Here is an 18,403-nt window from a genome sequence, read left to right as displayed (position 1 = left end):
CCAGCCACATAAATACTGTGGCTACAAGAAGGTTAATCAGCACCAACTGACTCAGCTTGACTCCCCAAAGCCATTCCACCATCTACATGGCACAAGTCAAAAGTGTGATGGAATACTCTACAATTGGCCTGGATGAGTGCAGCTCCAACAACACTCAAGAAGCTCGACACTACCCAGGACAAAAGAGCCCATCCAGCACCTCAAAAATTCACTCCCTCCACCAAATCCAGTGTGTGCTCTCTACAAGTTTCACTGCATCGACTCAGCGAGGCTCCTTCAACAACACCTTCAGAACCAGTGACTTCTACCAACTAGAACAAGGACAGCAGGCGCTTCTGAACACCACCATCTGCAAGTTCCCCTCCAAGTCACATAACATCCTAACTTGGAACTATAACACCATTTGTTCACTGTTGCTGGGTCAGAATCCTAGAACATCCTCCCCAACAGTACTGTGGGTGCACCTACAACACATGGATCGCAACGGTTCAAGAAGGTGGCTCAGAACCATCTTCTCAAGGGCAATTAGGGATGGGCATTAAATGTTGGTCCTGCCAGTGACATTCACATCCCATAAAAAAAAAGCTTAATATAAAGCCAATTTTTCACAATGTACAGGTGAAATATATAATAAACTCTACATTTATAATGTACTTAAATGCACTTTAGAACAATTATTTGTTTTAAGATTGATATCTTTGTCATTGTAAGAAGCCTACAGTCTTTCTGTTAAGTGTTCAAAGCCATCAAGGTGAGAGATGTCATTTTTTTCTACTTAAGGCATTCAAAGGCTATAGGATGGCACACACCAGCTATCTTTTTGATCTATATGTGAAAGTGCCAATCTGTACCAAATTGTGGAAAGTTTTGTGCTCTGGACCCATGTCAATTTGAAAGTCAATTTCACAAAACCCTATTACAACCACGAGAGAAAAACCTTCATCCCATTAGTGTGATCTGAATCTGGACTGCTAACTTGTTATGCCACCCTGGCAATTTTCTCATACTTATTAATAAAAACACAAATACAGTAAAATGAATAATCAAAGCATAAAACATAATAGCATAGATAAGGCCTGGCCTTAATATGTGAAAATTTTAAATTAGTTATCTTTAGAAATATATAAAATGTATATAAAGATTTTTCAATGCACTGTCTTAAGTATTACTAAGTACTACAAACTAAACTGAAGAAAATCATTTATCTAACATACTCACATACTGTAACCATTTCATAATGTAATTCATAGAAAGACCAGCATGGAATGGAGAGCGAGAGTTCAAGAACCATCTACAGGAATGGGAATAATAAAAACAGAAAATGCTGGAAATACTCGGCAGCTCGGGCCGCATCAGTGGAGAGAAATAGAGTTAACCTTTCAGGTTTATAGTCTGACCTGCCGGGTATTTCCAGCATTTTCTGATTTTATTTTGGATTTCCAGCATCCACAGTATTTTGCTTTTGTATACAGGAATGCGGGTATTAGAAACAAGCAGAAAAAAAAGTAATGGCCAACTAAAATGTAAAATGACTGTTGTGATTGCTTCAGGTATTGGCAGTTACAATGCCCACATTTTGCTAAACAAATAATTTGAGAAAGTGTGAACAGCACACATTGACACTGAGTACTGACCATTATGTTCTACAGCAATATTCATACATTTTCAGTCATTACAAAATTGTTCCTCTGACTGAAACAGCATTTACACAAACCTGTTGTAAAATGTGCACTGCATGAGAGGACTTTGTGGACTAGTGGCTATATTAGCCAATTCAGTCAGCCAATTCACACCAGATTCACTGGTGAAAGGTGGCAAGGCACCGTCAGGTGATCTAGAGGTACACATGGTTCGAGCAGACCTCGGGTATTCTTGATGAGACACTCCACTGCTAAGTTGGAAGGCTGTAGGTATGGCTCTGTCAGTCTTTACAGCTCTCAGTTCTGGAAGATCATCTAGAACACAAGGAATATTCAGAAACTCAAAATACTCTTTTGTTTATGATCAGATGATTTGCAAAAGAAAGTACATTTCTAGATTATATGCATGTTAAGAGGTTGGAGATCTAAAAGCAACTTGAACAAATTGTTAACCATTACAGTAGTGCATTGTCCAGCAAGTAAAGATTCCTCAAACAACCCTAAAAGACATTTGGAGCAGCAGGGGCAATTCCAAGATCTTGTGCTCACAGAAAACATGTCAGAGATTTGGCTCCAATATTAGAACCTCAATTCTCTTACCCACGTCTCCTACAAGTGCGGCCTCCTGTTAAGATAACTGATCATGGAATCATTATCATCTGCCATGCCTAACAAGTGCTGAAGCAGCTCAGTGGGTTGAATGGCCTATTGCTGTCCCAGTGTAAAGCAATTTTTTAAAAAAGCAACAGCATTATGAGATTTTGCCTAAATATGGAGAAAGAAGTGAATATTTTGCAGTTAATGTATGCAGAGAATTGTTATAAAATCTAGAATTTCTTCATAATCTTGATTGCCATACTACATAATTTTCTAATATCTCTATAAGTTATGCTGTAATAAACTTTATAAATTAACTCCAACAAACTCAAATCATGGCATTTGAAATATCTCAGTGCCAATATACTTTTGAAATCCTCGTCTTCAAATCCCTCCATGGCCTCGCCACTCTTTCGCCTAACCTCCTCCAGCCCTTCGAGATCTCTGCACTCCTCCAATTCTGATCTCTTGCACATTCCCGATGTTAATCGGTCCACCATTGACGCTGTGCCTTCAGGTGCCGAGGCCCCAAGATTTAGAATTCCCTCCCTAACCTCCCCGCTTCTCTACCTTCCTTTAAAGACACTCCTTAAAATCGACCTTGTTGATCAAGCTTTTGGTCATCCGTCTGAATATTTCCTTATGTAGCTCGGTGTCAAACTTTGTTAATGATCCTGTGAATCGCCTTGGAATGTTTTACTAAGTTTAAGACACTGTATAAGCGCATGTTGCTGTAATTTTGTTCAATTAAACATATTTGAATCAAGACTTCACCAAATTTTAATTTTAGTTAAGTGAAACTGTTAGAAACACATTAAGTATTTGATAGCCAAGTTCCTTTTGATAGTGGGGAACGTTTTACATTCATTTGGAAGGAGCAATTTAGCAGTCTTTGTGAGAAACAGCAACATTTTGTGAACCTTTTCTTCCATCTATGCATCTTGAATATTAGAATTCTATATTAAGTTTCCAGAAGTACAAAATATGTCAACTGTAGATAACAAAGGTCACTGCTCCATATACAGATAAAGAATTCATCCATTATGGATACCAGTTGTAACTTACTCAACACAATGCCTCTCAATTAAAATGTTTCAGTCTCCCCATTAATTCATTTGGATCTTATTAGCAATTCTGGGAAATTGTCAGTCTAAAGAAGCTTGTTATCTTGTTTACAATCAATAGGCATTGGAAGGAGACCTCTCCCTGCACACAAGCCAGTAAGTATCCAGCCCACTCTTCAGGAAAAACAGAAACTGTTGACAGGAAGTGAGAAAGGTTGAAAACTTTTACATTGTCAAAGTACTGTCCACCTTGCCGAAATACAATGAATGATCCCATGATGGAGAATATCAAACAGGCACCTTCTCTATGAAAACAGAGTCTAAACATACTCCATTAACCAAAGCCCCAGTAAAACAGGTCATCCTTTCAACTCCAGTCTTTATATTTCAGAAATTCCATAGTCCTTTGATTGATTGCAAGCAAAATGACCTTGAGTGTAGGGTATCTCCAAAGAGATCAAAAAACATTTGAATAATAAAGATCCTAATCTGACAAAGTAAAAATGCAATTCCTTTGAACACAAATGTCTATTGGAAGTAGTATGTTGAAAGTGCAGAAAATTAGGAACTGTGAAGACAGCATATGCTGCCACTGGAATGCATTTACTGTTCTATTAAGACAATGATAATTCCAATGTCGATGATCAACAGGTACTATTCTCAATTCAGTGGGTCAGCACTAATTTCAAGTTCTGTCAAGGCTTTTGCGAGTGAAATAGTCTCTGGTTCTATTACACAAATAATTAAGACGGCAGCATCCAGGAGATAAGATACAAAAGGAAGCAGGAAAACAATGCCACCTTTACAGTCTAATGATGTGAATTAAGACTTAAAGTGAAGCCAAAAATCAATGCTCTCATTCCATCCAGTTAAATGCTATTGATAGAGTGAAAGCCACCTTTCTGTGCAGGCTATAAAGGAACATGTGTGATCAAAATGATTTTAGACAGTATCAATCCAGTTCCTATTGGGCAAGGACCTACAACAGAAAATTGGTCCTAACTGAACACTAATTGGCAATCTCACTCAGAAGAACCACAGCATTACTGGAAATAGTAAAAAGGTCACATTGGTACAATGGAGGGGGTTCTCCCGAGGGTCAAGCTGAGGGATATTATTGGGTCAGAACTGAAGCAGCTTTACCCAGCATCTGGCTGTGCGATAACTGACCTAAAAGTGTTTTTGCTTACATTGCATGCCTGAAATTATTTTCTGCATCCAGAGAGAGCACAGTGACTTAAAAATAAACAATTTTCAGTAGTCTGATGATTTTGACACTGATTGCCACAATTTGACTATGATAAAGAAGTCCAATAAGTACTTAATACATTCAATGGTCAAAGATCTTCAACCACATTTATCCATTTTTCTTTTTAAAAGGCTCCAGAGCATTCAGTATCCACATTCAGAAACCTGCATCCAAATGAATAGCATAGATGCATTTAAGGGGCTGCTAGGTAAGTACATGAGGGACAGAAATACAACAATATGTTTATAGGATTGGATGTAGATGACTAGAATGGGGAGGAGACTTGTGTGGAGCACAAATGCCAACGTAGATCAGGTGGGCTCATTATCTTGTTTCTGTGCTGCTAGTTCTATATAATCCATGTAATTGCCAGTTCAAGAAATTGAACCAGGTCAATTTAAATAAACATGCCTCTCTATATCTTTTTGGCAATGTGTTTTAAAATTTAACCTGTTATCTAATGTACAATTTTTTTTCAATATTAAGTCTGCTGGGTCTACAGTAGCAACATATAATTACAGTATATTAACAGATGTGCAATATTTGGTATAGATGGAAGCCATCTGGGACACTGCTTGTGCTAGCTCCTCCAACAGAACTAACTGCTCCAATAAAATTCACCTACTCTTTCTCCTAATATTTTTCATTTTCTAGTGTTTAATAGTTCTGCTGTGTTATTTAGATACAATAATTCAATTATAATTCTTAAGTTTCACAACTGGTACGTCACAACTGTTATGTCTATCAGAATGAACAAATGAAAACAATGCAGTAAACGCATGACTGTAGTGAAATCTTATGGTTTTTTTGCAGAAGGCTGTGGAGAAAAGAAAATTGTTAGATGCGTGAACTCAACTATGCTTGATATTAGAGTACAAAGACAAAGCAAGTATTGCATGTTAGAACCATACATAAAACTGTAAAATATAATTTAATACAATTTACAACAGAAACCTCAGTGCATCAAATCTTAAAGCTATCGATATAGAGCAATATTACATTAGCTTCTAAATGCAACTTTATTTTCAAATGTAAAGTTTGGGTAAAGTTTCAGCTTTTGACAATTTACCCGATAAAATATTGTATCAACATATATGAATCAAAAACATAGAATTTCTAAAAATAGCTCACCATATTCCATATTCTGGTCATTATTTGCATTTCCAGGTGATGAAGGTAAATCTTCATTGCACTTTAATAACTCAAATGAATCATCCATCCCGGAAATTTTCTTGTCGACTACAAACTTAACTTTCTGCACTCTGTTAGGTGTACATTTCGTTTTCATATCCCACACCATGTTACTCCATTGGACTTCAGTTGACTTGAATTTTAAAAAAAAATGAATAATGAACACATACAAAATATCTGTAATTACTATACTTGAACTCAAAAATGTGAAGGAAACCATATATAAAATTCAAACCAAGTTTAAGTATTTGATTTTGCTTGCATCTGATAAGATGGAGAAAATAGTGAGAAGATAATCAAACCTTTTGAAACCAATCATAAGACAAATAGTTGATATCATAACCACATCAGATAATTTCAGGTATAATTGTTTTATCGATTTACTAATTGATCTGTGGCTTTGCACACAGCGAGTCAAAAATAAGCACAATCTTCAGGTGAAGCAGCATTACAGGACACAGGAAAATTGCTCGAGGGCAAGGCAGCATAATTCAGTCATATTTAAATTCATACATTCTGTCCTTATTTTTCTTTCTCAATTATAAGTTTCTATGTCCGCATTTATCTACAACAGAAACTGTGTATGTAAACTCGTCACTGTAATTCTGCCCCACTGCCAATGGTTTCCTTCACAAATGTGGACGGGAAACGTGGAAACAGACTTTTAAAATGATAAAACATTGCATAACTGTCATCTTTTGTATTACTGTGTCCTTCACAAATGCACACAATATGGAAAACATTATCTAGACTTAAATTTAGGCTTCCGCAAGTTATAATTTTTAATAGTTTTATTATACACAACAAAATAATTCAAGTTAAACATTTATTTCTATAAAAAACAGAACTAAATGATAAACGGTATGCTTTATTAGGTAAGAAAATGTACTTGAACAGATAACTGGAACTGTACAATAGTTAAGAAATTCTATGATTTAAAGAAATTTAACAGGTTGAGAATTTCAATCTTTTTTTTCTTTAAAGAAAGCTAATCAATGATAGATTTGTAATATGAAACTTGTAGCTATACAAAGAGATTACACATAGTCCATAACATGGGGGGAAGCAAAAGAAAATTAAGGCTTGCAGCAATAAACAGGAAAAAGCACAAAATGAGGAACATTTCCTTAACTGACAGATCATACTGGCTCTGGTATAACAAATTGAAGAAACATAGGGAGAACTGCAAATGGGAAAGATGTATGCCACTATGTCAGCACAAGTGCTATGAGACTCACCTGCTCAACAAGTTTTCTTCACTCATTTTTGAAGCCACTTCACATCATACAAAAAGACCCATTAAAACTAGCTGAAGGAGATGCCAGGTTAGCAGCTGGCTGTCATATTTTGCATCTGCTGTGTTTTTCCTCATTAATGCAACAGCCTTATTGTTTAAGTGCAGTATAAATCACACTTGATACCAAGAGGGAGATAAATGCTTAGGAGACACTTTTCACTCTTCAAAAGGAATTACTTCTTCACATGTCAAATTTAATACCTGACAGCATTAGTACAAACCCTTCATATGGCTCTGCAGCTCACAACTTCAGTGCCAACTAGACAGGTTCAACTTGGTGCTTTTCAGCTAGAGGAGGTTACCTTAATGGTACTTTACTCAGGCAAATAGAAGCACCACCCCAAACTCAAAACATCTGGAAGAACATTTATCCAAAAGAAATCTGAACCTGTCATGGTATCCTTTCCCTTATTTAACAATTTACCAGTTTACTGAATAGAAGAAAAGTTACAGTAACAGCAAGAGCAAGCATTAAAATATATAGTTTGACCCATCTAGATTTCTTAGTTTCAAGTTAAAACAAAAATACTAAACACATAGGTTGTAGCAATGGCATGGCAACAAAGTTTTCAGAGTAAACTATTCCAGGAACCAAATTGATCTAAAAACTCTTCATTTGAGGTAACAACGATCCTTTAAACTACTGGTCTGGATTTTGCAGCCCCAATGGCAGCAAACACTGAGACGTTCTCCGCTATTGAAGGCCGCAACAGCACCACAACTTCTGTCGGTCGCATTTGTGCCAAAAACCAGAATTGCAATGCTCCTCAATGGGTTCTGGAAGAGTGCACGTGAATGGTCCCGCCAGTCCATAAAGCAGCATAGATATGTAATTTGGCAATTTGGGCTGATTGTCCAGATGTTACGCTAATTTTCACTGATTTTCTGGCTGATACAAGAAGGCGCACAGCCTGCTCTTTGTTTTCATCCTAATTATATTAGACTACTGGAAGCTAGCCATTTTAAACTGAATGTTTCCACTCAACACAACCACATATTAGGGTAGGTAGTGGCGTAGTGGTATTATCACTGGACTGGTAAACCAGAAACCCAGGGTATTGCTCTGGGGACATGGGTTCGAATCCCACACAGCAGAAGGTGGAATTTGAATTTAATTAATAAATCTGGAATTGAAAAAAAGCTAGTCTAATGACCATGAAACCATTGTCGGTGTTGTAAAAACCCATCTGGTTCACTAACGTCCTTTAGGAAAGGAAATCTGCTGTCCTTACCTGGTCTGGCCTACATGTGACTCCAGACCCACAGCAATGTGGTTGACTCTTACATGGCCTCTGAAATGGCCGAGCAAGCCACTCAGTTGTACCTAACCGCTATGAAGTCAATAAAAAGGAATGAAACCGGACAGACCACCCGGCATCGACCTAGGCACCGGAAACAACAACGGCAAACCCAGCCCTGTCGACCCTTCAAAGTCCTCCTGACTAACATCTGGGAGCTTGTGCCAAAGTTAGGAGAGCTGTCCCACAGACTAATCAAGCAACAGCCTGACATAGTCATACTCACAGAATCATACCTTACAGTCAATGTCCCAGACACTGCCATCACCATCCCCGGTATGCCCTGTCCCACCGGCAGGACAGACCCACCAGAGGTGGTGGCACAGTGGTATACAGCAGGGAGGGAGTTGCCCTGGGAGTCCTCAACATCGACTCCAGACCCCATGAAGTCTCATGGCATCAGGTCAAACATAGGCAAGGTAATCTCCTACTGCCCTCCCTCAGCTGATGACTCAGTACTCCTCCATGTTGAACACCACTTGGGAGGAAGCACTGAGGGTGGCAAGGGCACAAAATGTACTCTGGGTGGGGGACTTCAATGTCCATCATCAAGAGTGGCTCAGCAGCACCACTACTGGCCGAGTCCTAAAGGACATAGCCGCTAGACTAGGTCTGCAGCAGGTGCTGGGGGAACCAACACGAGGGAAAAACATACTTGACCTCGTCCTCACCAATCTGCCTGCCGCAGATGCTTCTGTCCATGACTGTATTGGTAGGAGTGACCACCGCACAGTCCTTGTGGAGACAAAGTCCCGCCTTCACATTGAGGATACTGTCCATCGTGTTGTGTGGCACTATCACCGTGCTAAATGGGATAGATTTCGAACAGATCTAGTAATGCAAAACTGGGCATCCATGAGGCGCTGTGGGCCATCAGCAGCAGCAGAATTGTACTCCTCCACAATCTGTAACCTCATGGCCTGGCATATCCCCCACTCTACTATTACCATCAACCAGGAGACCAACCCTGGTTCAATGAAGAGTGCAGGAGGGCATGCCAGGAGCAGCACCAGGCATACCTCAAAATGAGGTGTCAACCTGGTGAAGCTATAACACAGGACTATCTGCGTGCCGAACTGCATAATCAGCATGTGATAGACAGAGCTAAGCGATCCCATAACCAACAAATCAGATCTAAGCTCTGCAGTCCTGCCACATCCAGTAGTGAATGGTGGTGGACAATTAAACAACTAACTGGAGGAGGTGGCTCCACAAATATCCCCGTCCTCAATGATGGGGGAGCCCAGCACATTAGTGCAAAAGATAAGGCTGAAGCATTTGCAACAATCTTCAGCCAGAATTGCCGAGTTGATGATCCATCTCAGCCTCCTCCTGAAGTCCCCAGCATTACAGATGCCAGACTGCGTGGGTTTCCTCCGGGTGCTCCGGTTTCCTCCCACATGCCAAAGACTTGCAGGTTGATAGGTAAATTGGCCATTAGCAATTGCCCCTGTATAGGTAGGTGGTAGGGAAATATAGGGACAGGTGGGGATGCGGTAGGAATATGGAATTAGTATAGGGGCGGCACAGTGGCGCAGCGGTTAGCACCGCAGCCTCACAGCTCCAGTGACCCGGGTTCAAATTCTGTGTACTGCCTGTGTGGAGTTTGCAAATTCTCCCTGTGTCTGCGTGGGTTTCCTCCGGGTGCTCCGGTTTCCTCCCACATGCCAAAGACTTGCAGGTTGATAGGTTAATTGGCTATTATAAATTGCCCCTAGTATAGGGAAATGGTAGGGAAATATAGGGACAGGTGGGGATGTGGTAGGGATATGGGATTAGTGCAGGATTAGTATAAATGGGTGGTTGATGGTCGGCACAGACTCGGTGGGCCGAAGGGCCTGTTTCAGTGCTGTATCTCTAAACTAAACTAAACTTCAGCCAATTCGATCCACTCCGCATGATATCAAGAAACGACTGAAGGCACTGGATACTGCAAAGGCTATGGGTCCTGACAATATTCCAGCAATAGTATTGAAGACCTGTGCTCCAAAACCTTCCGCACCCCTAGCCAAGCTGTTCCAGTATAGCTACAACACTGGCATCTACCTGGCAATGTGGAAAATTGCCCAGGTATGTCCTGTACACAAAAAGCAGGACAAGTCCAACCTGGCCAATTACCGCCCCATCAGTCTACTCGCAATCAGCAAAGTGATGGAAAGTGTCATCAACTGTGCCATCAAGCAGCACTTGCTTAGCAATAACCTGCTCAGTGATGCTCAGTTTGGGTTCCGCCAGGGCCACTCAGCTCCTGGCCTCATTACAGCCTTGGTTCAAACATGGACAAAAGAGCTGAACTCCAGAGGTGAGGTGAGAGTGACAACCCATGACATCAAGGCAGCATTTGACAGAGTATGGCATCAAGGAGCCCAAGCAAAACTGGAGTCAATGAGAATCGGGGGAAAACTGTCCGCTGTTTGGAGTCATACCTAGCACAAAGGAAGCTGATTGTGGTTGTAGTTGTTGGAGGTCAATTATCTGAGCTCCAGGACATCACTGCAGGAGTTCCTCAGGGTAGTGTCCTAGGACAAACCATCTTCAGCTGCTTCATCAATTACCCTCCTTCAATCATAAGGTCAGAAGTGGGGATGTTCGCTGATGATTGCACAATGTTCAGCACCATTCGTGACTCCTCAAATACTGAAGCAGTCCGTGCAGAAATCCAGCAAGACCTGGACAATATCCAGGCTTGGGCTGATAAATGGCAAATAACACTTGCGCCACACAAGTGCTAGGCAATGACTATCTCCAACAAGAGAGAATCTAACCATCTCCCCATGACATTCAATGGCATTACCATAGCTGAATCCCCCAGTATCAACATCCAAGCGGTTACCACTGACCAGAAACTGAACTGAAGTATCCATATAAATACCGTGGCTACAAGAGCAGGTCAGAGGCTAGGAATCCTGTGACGATTAACTCACCTCCTGACTCCCCAAAGCATGTCCACCATCTACAAGGCACAAGTCAGGAATGTGATGGAATACTCTCCACTTGCCTGGATGGGTGCAGCTCCAACAACACTCAAGAAGCTAGACACCATCCAGAACAAAACAGCCCGCTTGATTGGCACACCATCCACAAACATTCACTCCCTCCACCACCGATGCACAGTGGCAGCAATGTGTACCAGCTACAAGATGCACTGCAGCAATGCACCAAGGCTGCTTAGACAGCACCTTCCAAACCCACGACCTCTACCACCTCGAAGGACAAGGGCAGCAAATGCATGGGAACATCGCCATCTGCAAGTTCCCATCCAAGTCACACACCATCGTGACCTGGAACTATATCACTGCTCCTTCACTGTCGCTGGGTCAAAATCCTGGAACTCCCTTCCTTACAGCACTGTGGGTGTACCTGCCTCACATGGACTGCAGCGGTTCAAGAAGGCAGCTCACCACCACGTTCTCAAGGACAGTTAGGGATGGGCAATAAACGCTGGCATAGCCAGTGATGCCCACATCCCATGAATGAATGAAAAAAAACATAACTGTACTATGATGCATTTTGCAATATTTTATTCAGCTGCTACAATTCAAGCGAAAAGCTGAATTACAGATTGAATTATGTGCAGTTGGAACAAACATGAGCAGTAAAAATGTGAAGCAAAGCTTGAAAAATAAACAAAACTTCTCTGTTAGGCTGAAAAACAATTAATTGGAAAAGCGTCAATTTGTAACTTTTTATATCCACTTTACTCAATAATTTGACCTATCCTGTGTAAGAATAGTTTTGGTGCAAATATAGAATTTGCCTGCAATTATAACTTTAGAAGGAAATGTCACTGAATTTTACACTGCTGCAAGATTCTGACAAAGCCCTTGTGGCAGTTTATATCTTGACTGCATATTTTCTCCTCCATTTAGGATCTCATTTTAATTTCTTTTGGTATAATCATTGATGGAAACACACCAAGTAAGGATGCAGTTCTATCAATGTGAAATTTACTCAGCCGGTGACCAGCACTTCAATGGTGCTCTAAATTCATGGTGCCATTTTAGATTCTGAAAACATGAACAATCGTTTTGTAATTGGTCGGAATAAAGCAGAAATCAGCAGCGCAAGGCGTTCTTAATTCAGTGGTGCTGGTGTTTTCTTTTCTAGCAAAATGCAGAATCCCTGCATATGGAAGTTTTGCTTTTGTAATATTTAATAAATATTAGTTTTTGTTACACCGGATATCTTGTACTACAAGCACCCACATAGGAGTGCACCCACCATTAGAAAGTCAGCATGAATTCAATAAAGGTTTTCATGTTTAATAGTGTATAAAAGTTAACAATTTTTCAATACTTATACATGTGTTCAAAAGTATTTCCAAGTTTTTAAAAGAGCTCAAAGTGTTTAATAGTATTTAAAAGACCTCAAGAGGTGTGTCTTCAGCTCATAACATCATGGGGGGAGGGGGGGGGGGCAGTGGTGGTGGCTTCACCACACTGTTATGCCTCACTGATCCTTTCAATGTTGGACCATGCTGCAGCAAGAAGTGTAAGTTCACAAGGACTTCCTGCCACATGCATCCATTCTAAATTCAAATTCCCTTTCTTTGCACCTATCCTCCAAATTTCAAAAGTGTAGGATATTCAAAGTTAGAATTGAGCTTTACACTACTAATGCTGTATCACAACATGCTCTTTCACTAAAATTATTACTGTACTCTCTTAATTCTTTAATCTCCTTTCTTCTCCCTTTCAATTTTATACTTTGTGAGTCAACAGCAGTCTTACAAAGACTTTACCAATTCAAAAATGGGAGAAGAAGCAGGCTACAAAAGATTCTAACATGTTTCCCACATGCTGCCATCAACCCCCGCCCCCACCCCTCAAAACGATACCTTCCAAGACATGGTGTAGTACATTACTAATCCTCCCACACATATGCCTCACAGAGCTTACTGGGAAACATATGCAACAACCTGCGTGCAATACTCAGAGCACAGGACTGAACGACATCACACATGCACCATCTTATCTAATAAATACCACTAACAAACTCACCATTGTAGTGTCCCTTCTGTAGCAATGGCAAATTGTCTGAGTTAATGGCAGGTGCTATTGTTTAAAGCCAATATGCCAGTATGATTTTTTTTTAAATTCAGTTCCATCCAGTGAAAATCAAATTATGCCCCCAACAAAATGAAGTTTCTCTTATCAGAGTTGCATGGAAAGATGAAGTTTTGCATCATATGTTGAGTGTCAATGCCTCTCAAATGATGATTTAATAAAAATTGATGAGAGAAAATCAAATAAGTTAAAACAGTAAGTATTTTGATAAAATAGTCGTTTGGCAATACAGAATTTGAGTATTGCTGAAAGCAGAGACATGTTGTTGAAGCTTTTCGTCTTGCATTCATCAGGACAATCCACAAGAATACTAATGTAAGGGAAAACAACTTTATACTGTATGAGAAGAGAGTGCTAACTGGTTAGCAATTTTCTCACTCCTGCGACAGACACTCTTCAAGCTTACGATGACTCGATTAACCCAATCTTCCGAATGAGCACAGTTCCAATGTGCTACAAAAATTTCAACCTAGACAAATTCATGTGCTATGTGGCCAAAGACAAGAGCCTTATGGGGGTAGACCTGTTCAATAAGTGGCTTCAAACTTGTAGACCCCACTGGAGCACACATTAACATGATCAATGATACAGATTATGCACAACAGTATCCTTCCTTATTACCAGATCTGGGGACATTAAGGGGTACAAGTCATGTTCCTTGCGTCAACATGTCAATTCCGCTTTGACCCTTCCATGATAACGACGTCTTTGAGAAGGTTGAGCATCGGTTTGACATTTGACAAGACTGAAGAGACAATCTTCTGGAACGTGTTAGGTGCTGAACTTAATCCACAGGGCATTCTGCAGTACTGAAACACGCCTTTGCTCCGCTAGTGGTATCTGAAGATAGCTCCGTCGCACGTAGAGCTTCGTGAAGACTGTGGAGTCATGAAATGATGCCAGTCGTTCTTGGAACATAGGGATCAGGTACTTGTCTGGAGTACTTGCTTTGTTGACAGATTTGTCAATGCATCATCTCAAGTTCTCCATTTCTGCATCGCGCAATGACCAGGTTCAATATCCATGTGGATGAGTTGATTAGCTTGTGAAATTTGGGGATGTGTAAACGAGCAGAATATACCAAGCAGCTCCATCATTTAACCATTCTGCTGAAATCGGATTTACAAAATCCCAATTTAATTAGCTTTTGTTTCCTAAAATCAGTTTAATGTAATAGTGATGTCATTCAGTAATAATTTCCAAATTTTGATAAACTTCTGAAAACATATTAGTAACCAAGCACAGTTTCAGATAGTCATAAGTACCACATTTCATGCATATATTACATACACTTATTAAATTATGCTATTTTTTTTTAATTCACGCATTTCCTTCTTTACATTTCTTACCATAGTCTGATATGTGCTGTAGGTCAAAGAACTGATTCGGGAGTTTCCCAATTAATTGCATCAGCTCTTCAGTTTATGGCACTGAACAACGAAACAGATCACTAAGGTCCCAAGTGTTATGATTTTGGTTTTATTCACCACTAGGGGGAAAATATTAAGAAAAGCACTTTCAAAACCTCTAGGCCCAAAAATGTCAAATAAGACAAAATAGTGAATTAAAAAAATCAGTTCAAATTGAATTGAGTTGCTTTGGTTTCAATGAGTTGGTTTGTCATCCCAAAATGCCATTTTCTGGCCATCTCTGCCTAACATACCATTAAGCCCTGAAAATAGTTTGCCTGAAGTATTTCCTGAATTGCCGTTACTTATACATACAGCTTAATTCTGGAGTCTTAAATGTTGTCTGCACTGTCCACTGTGGAAGCCACTGGGCACAAAACAATTTGATGACAATTATTTGTACTTCTTGAAGCTAAATAAAAATGCTATAAATTGCATCTTTACAGCAAATGTTACTGCCTATGTCATAATGCTGTAATTGCCAAAGCATATGGGGCATTAATACACATTGACAGTAATAAGTTAGATAATTGCAAGGGTGCGCTATTATGCTGCAATACCTCATCAACTCGAATACCCGAGGTTTCCTATTCTCTGACATTACAAATGACTCACTCAGTTCTTATCAGTCAAAACAGAGGTAACTACATACCCTCATTTTATTTACAAACATTATAATGATTCATAAACTGGATATAATTGGTCACCTTCAATATATAAATCAAATAAACAGCTCTAGGGGTCAGATACATTATATGGCTGTAATAAATTTATTTTGGGCTATTCAGACTTCTATCTTTTCTGCTACGTCCAACACATCACAGACGTTTCTTTGTGTCTTAGTTTTCAAATAGCTGTGAAATTAAGCATGTATTCTTGTCTGGAAGCCAATCAACGATTGGGAGGGTGGGGGGGGGGGGGGTGCGGTGTGGTGATTCCAAATACAAAAACAGCTGTTTTGGCCTGTTTAAATGCACAATGCATTGTTTTATTTCACCATGTTTACTGACACAGGTCACAAAAATGTTCATCTATCTGTCACCATTAATCTAGGATTTACAACATTTTAAAGGCCCTTTGGATTGTGATCTTTCAACAAATCAGGTATATATTTCCAATTTTACATACCTATTTAAGGTCTCTGGAATACCACGCATCTTTATATGATGATAATTGGGCTTGCCACATCACTATTAACCAATAGCAGAAGTTTTTTTTGTTTGCATATCATTTATCCCATGAGCTGCTTTTTATTAAAAACAGCAACCAGACCAAATGTCTGACTTTCATTTGTTGCTCTCTCCTTTTCAATTCATTCAATTACATGAATGAGTTTGGTTTTCTTCTGCTTTTGACAAAGGTCAACACCTGAAACATTTCTTTTCAGGTGCAGACAGGTCTGCTAAACATTTCAAGCATTTTCCATTTCTGGTCCTTGCAGTGCTCCCACTGATGCTAACAGGTTAAGTATTATTCATCTCAAGTAGTGGCACAGATTTTGCAGTGTACTTAGTACTATACAGCCTCACTGTCCCTGAAAACTAATTTAATGTTTGTGGAATGCCAAATTCATTATGATAAAGTTTTTTTTTTAAAAAGCAAGTGAAATGTTATAAAATTTCAGTTTCTACCTTCATCCAAAGTGTATGTCTCCATCATTATTTTGCTCTCTGTAAAATTTTAATTAAAAGTGAAAAATTCTGTGCCTGTTACTTCCTGGTATATGCATTGATACATATAATTACTTGAATAATACAGATCATACCCATTCCTTTTCATATTTGGCCTCGATTGGATAAACAATGTATTAATCAAAGCAGTACCATTTACAGCCACTGCGTTATAAATTCAGCTTTTCTTCTAATTTTGTCCACCACTGATTCACTCATATATATCGCACACAACACCCAGTTCAGCTTATTTTAGTTTTCTGAACTGCCAAGCATAACCCCTTCCCCATACAAATTTTGGTTTACGAATATAAATTGTTCAGAAAATTGTTCCTCATATCTTCAAATGATTTTGCAATCTGCGTCAGTCTTTGATCTTAAGTCTCGACATCTCGCTGGCAACAGCTTGAGGACTGAATGTGTTAAATCCGTGGAGGGGGTGGAAAGAGTGGTTCAAAAAATAACAGCCTTGAAACAAACACAGCAACAACAAAAAAATCGCCTTTTCCCCCCCCCCAAAAAAATCTGCCTTTATTGAAAAGGAGAAATGCAGACAGTAAACAAATGTCTGGATCCTGCTCATAAACACGCAGAGCCTTTAAATACACCATCATGTGACTCTCACACCCTAAATACATGGTAGTGCGCCTGCGCGACAGCTCATTCATTCAGAACTGCGTAGCAAGGCAGTTTAACAACAATCTTCAGGATCAAGTTAAAATGTCATGAACACATAGCTTTTTAGCAAAGACCCCAATTACCGCGCTCAACGCAGACTAAAAGTAAATACGTCACCAGCGAATTTCGGGAATGTTTTAACGCGGACTGTACTGGGCCATAAAAATGTTATTGACCACTAAATAGGGTACTAAAGTCCTGTCAACCGGCCGTAGTGAATTTAAATACAACTTTTATAAAAGGAAGTAGATTTTAAAAAAGCATTGGTCTCGGCAGCAACTGCAGGCCAACATTTGTCCCGCGACACCTCCAACTATTTTTCCCCTCATAATTTCGAGATAACAGCCGCCACAAAAATCACCCGACACGTCAAATTCAAAGAGTAAAACAAAAACTGTTGTTATTGAAGAATGGGGGGGGATGGAGATCACTTGATTTGATGGTCTAACACAGGTCGAGAGCTGTCATGAAATGAATGGGAGAAACGTCACCCATTAAAAACAACAAACTTATCAACAATAAGAGACACGTCACAATCCCCGCTCCCTCACTTTCCCCTCAGCCTCTCAGTCCCGGCCCGTCCTGCTACCGCCAGCTGCTGCCCTTTCCAATACTGACCCCCCCTCCCCGCCGCCACAGCTAACCACTGGCCGTCCAGCGCCCACCACTCCCGCGCTATTTACATTCCCGAACTTCACTCACCAGCTCCGTCGCCATTACCGACCTTCCCCCAAGCAGCGGAGGCGGGTTCCCAGCTTCACCACACCGCCCGCCCATTGGCCTGCGCGCCCACGTCAATCAAAGAAAACGCACTGCCTATTGGAGAAATGCTGTGTCTGCGTCATGGGTGGAATAAACAATAGCGCGCGGTGCGTACTGGGAGAAGTTCTATTCCGTCCCTCCCCCACTCTCTGAAATTCCCGGATGGATAGTAGTCGATAGAATCATAGAATGTTTCTAACACAGAAGCAGTCCATTCAGCCCGTCGTGTCTGTACCAGCTCTCTGCAAAAGTTTTAAATTGGCCATTGTAAATTGCCCCTAGTGTAGGTGGTAGGGGAATTGAGAGAAGGTGGGGATGTGGTAGGAATATGGGATTAATGTAGGATTAGTATAAATGGGTGGTTGATGGTCGGCACAGTCTTGGTGGGCCGAAGGGCCTGTTTCAGTGCTGTATCTCTAAAATAAATAAATAAAGCCCCAGCTTCTCCAACCAGAGTTTTATACAAGTTTATCATAACTTCC

At 40.2% G+C, this 18,403-nt stretch overlaps 1 protein-coding gene across 3 annotated transcripts in view; it reads right to left on the bottom strand.

Moving 5' to 3' along the window:
• The window catches only part of hbp1 (HMG-box transcription factor 1), a 64,133-nt gene extending 46,204 nt beyond the window's left edge, over positions 1 to 17,929 (bottom strand). Inside the window, exons 1-4 of one of the 3 annotated variants that reach the window (XM_068059084.1) lie at positions 17,862 to 17,890; positions 13,337 to 14,511; positions 5,682 to 5,874; positions 1,715 to 1,955 (exon numbers count right to left, since the gene is read on the bottom strand). In XM_068059084.1, coding sequence (XP_067915185.1) covers positions 1,715 to 1,955; positions 5,682 to 5,874; positions 13,337 to 13,339 — 437 coding nt within the window. In that variant the 5' untranslated portion in view covers positions 13,340 to 14,511; positions 17,862 to 17,890. Of the gene's footprint in view, positions 1 to 1,714; positions 1,956 to 5,681; positions 5,875 to 13,336; positions 14,512 to 14,751; positions 14,869 to 17,861 lie in introns of those variants that run through there. The other 2 variants (XM_068059083.1, XM_068059085.1) reach the window with 2 other exon arrangements.
• Positions 17,930 to 18,403: the final 474 nt, after the last annotated feature.

Source organism: Heterodontus francisci, chromosome 27, assembly GCF_036365525.1.
Source record: "Heterodontus francisci isolate sHetFra1 chromosome 27, sHetFra1.hap1, whole genome shotgun sequence".
Classification (NCBI taxonomy): domain Eukaryota; kingdom Metazoa; phylum Chordata; class Chondrichthyes; order Heterodontiformes; family Heterodontidae; genus Heterodontus; species Heterodontus francisci.
Note: the sequence above shows the minus strand (reverse complement) of the source record. Positions and strands in the feature narration are given on the sequence as shown.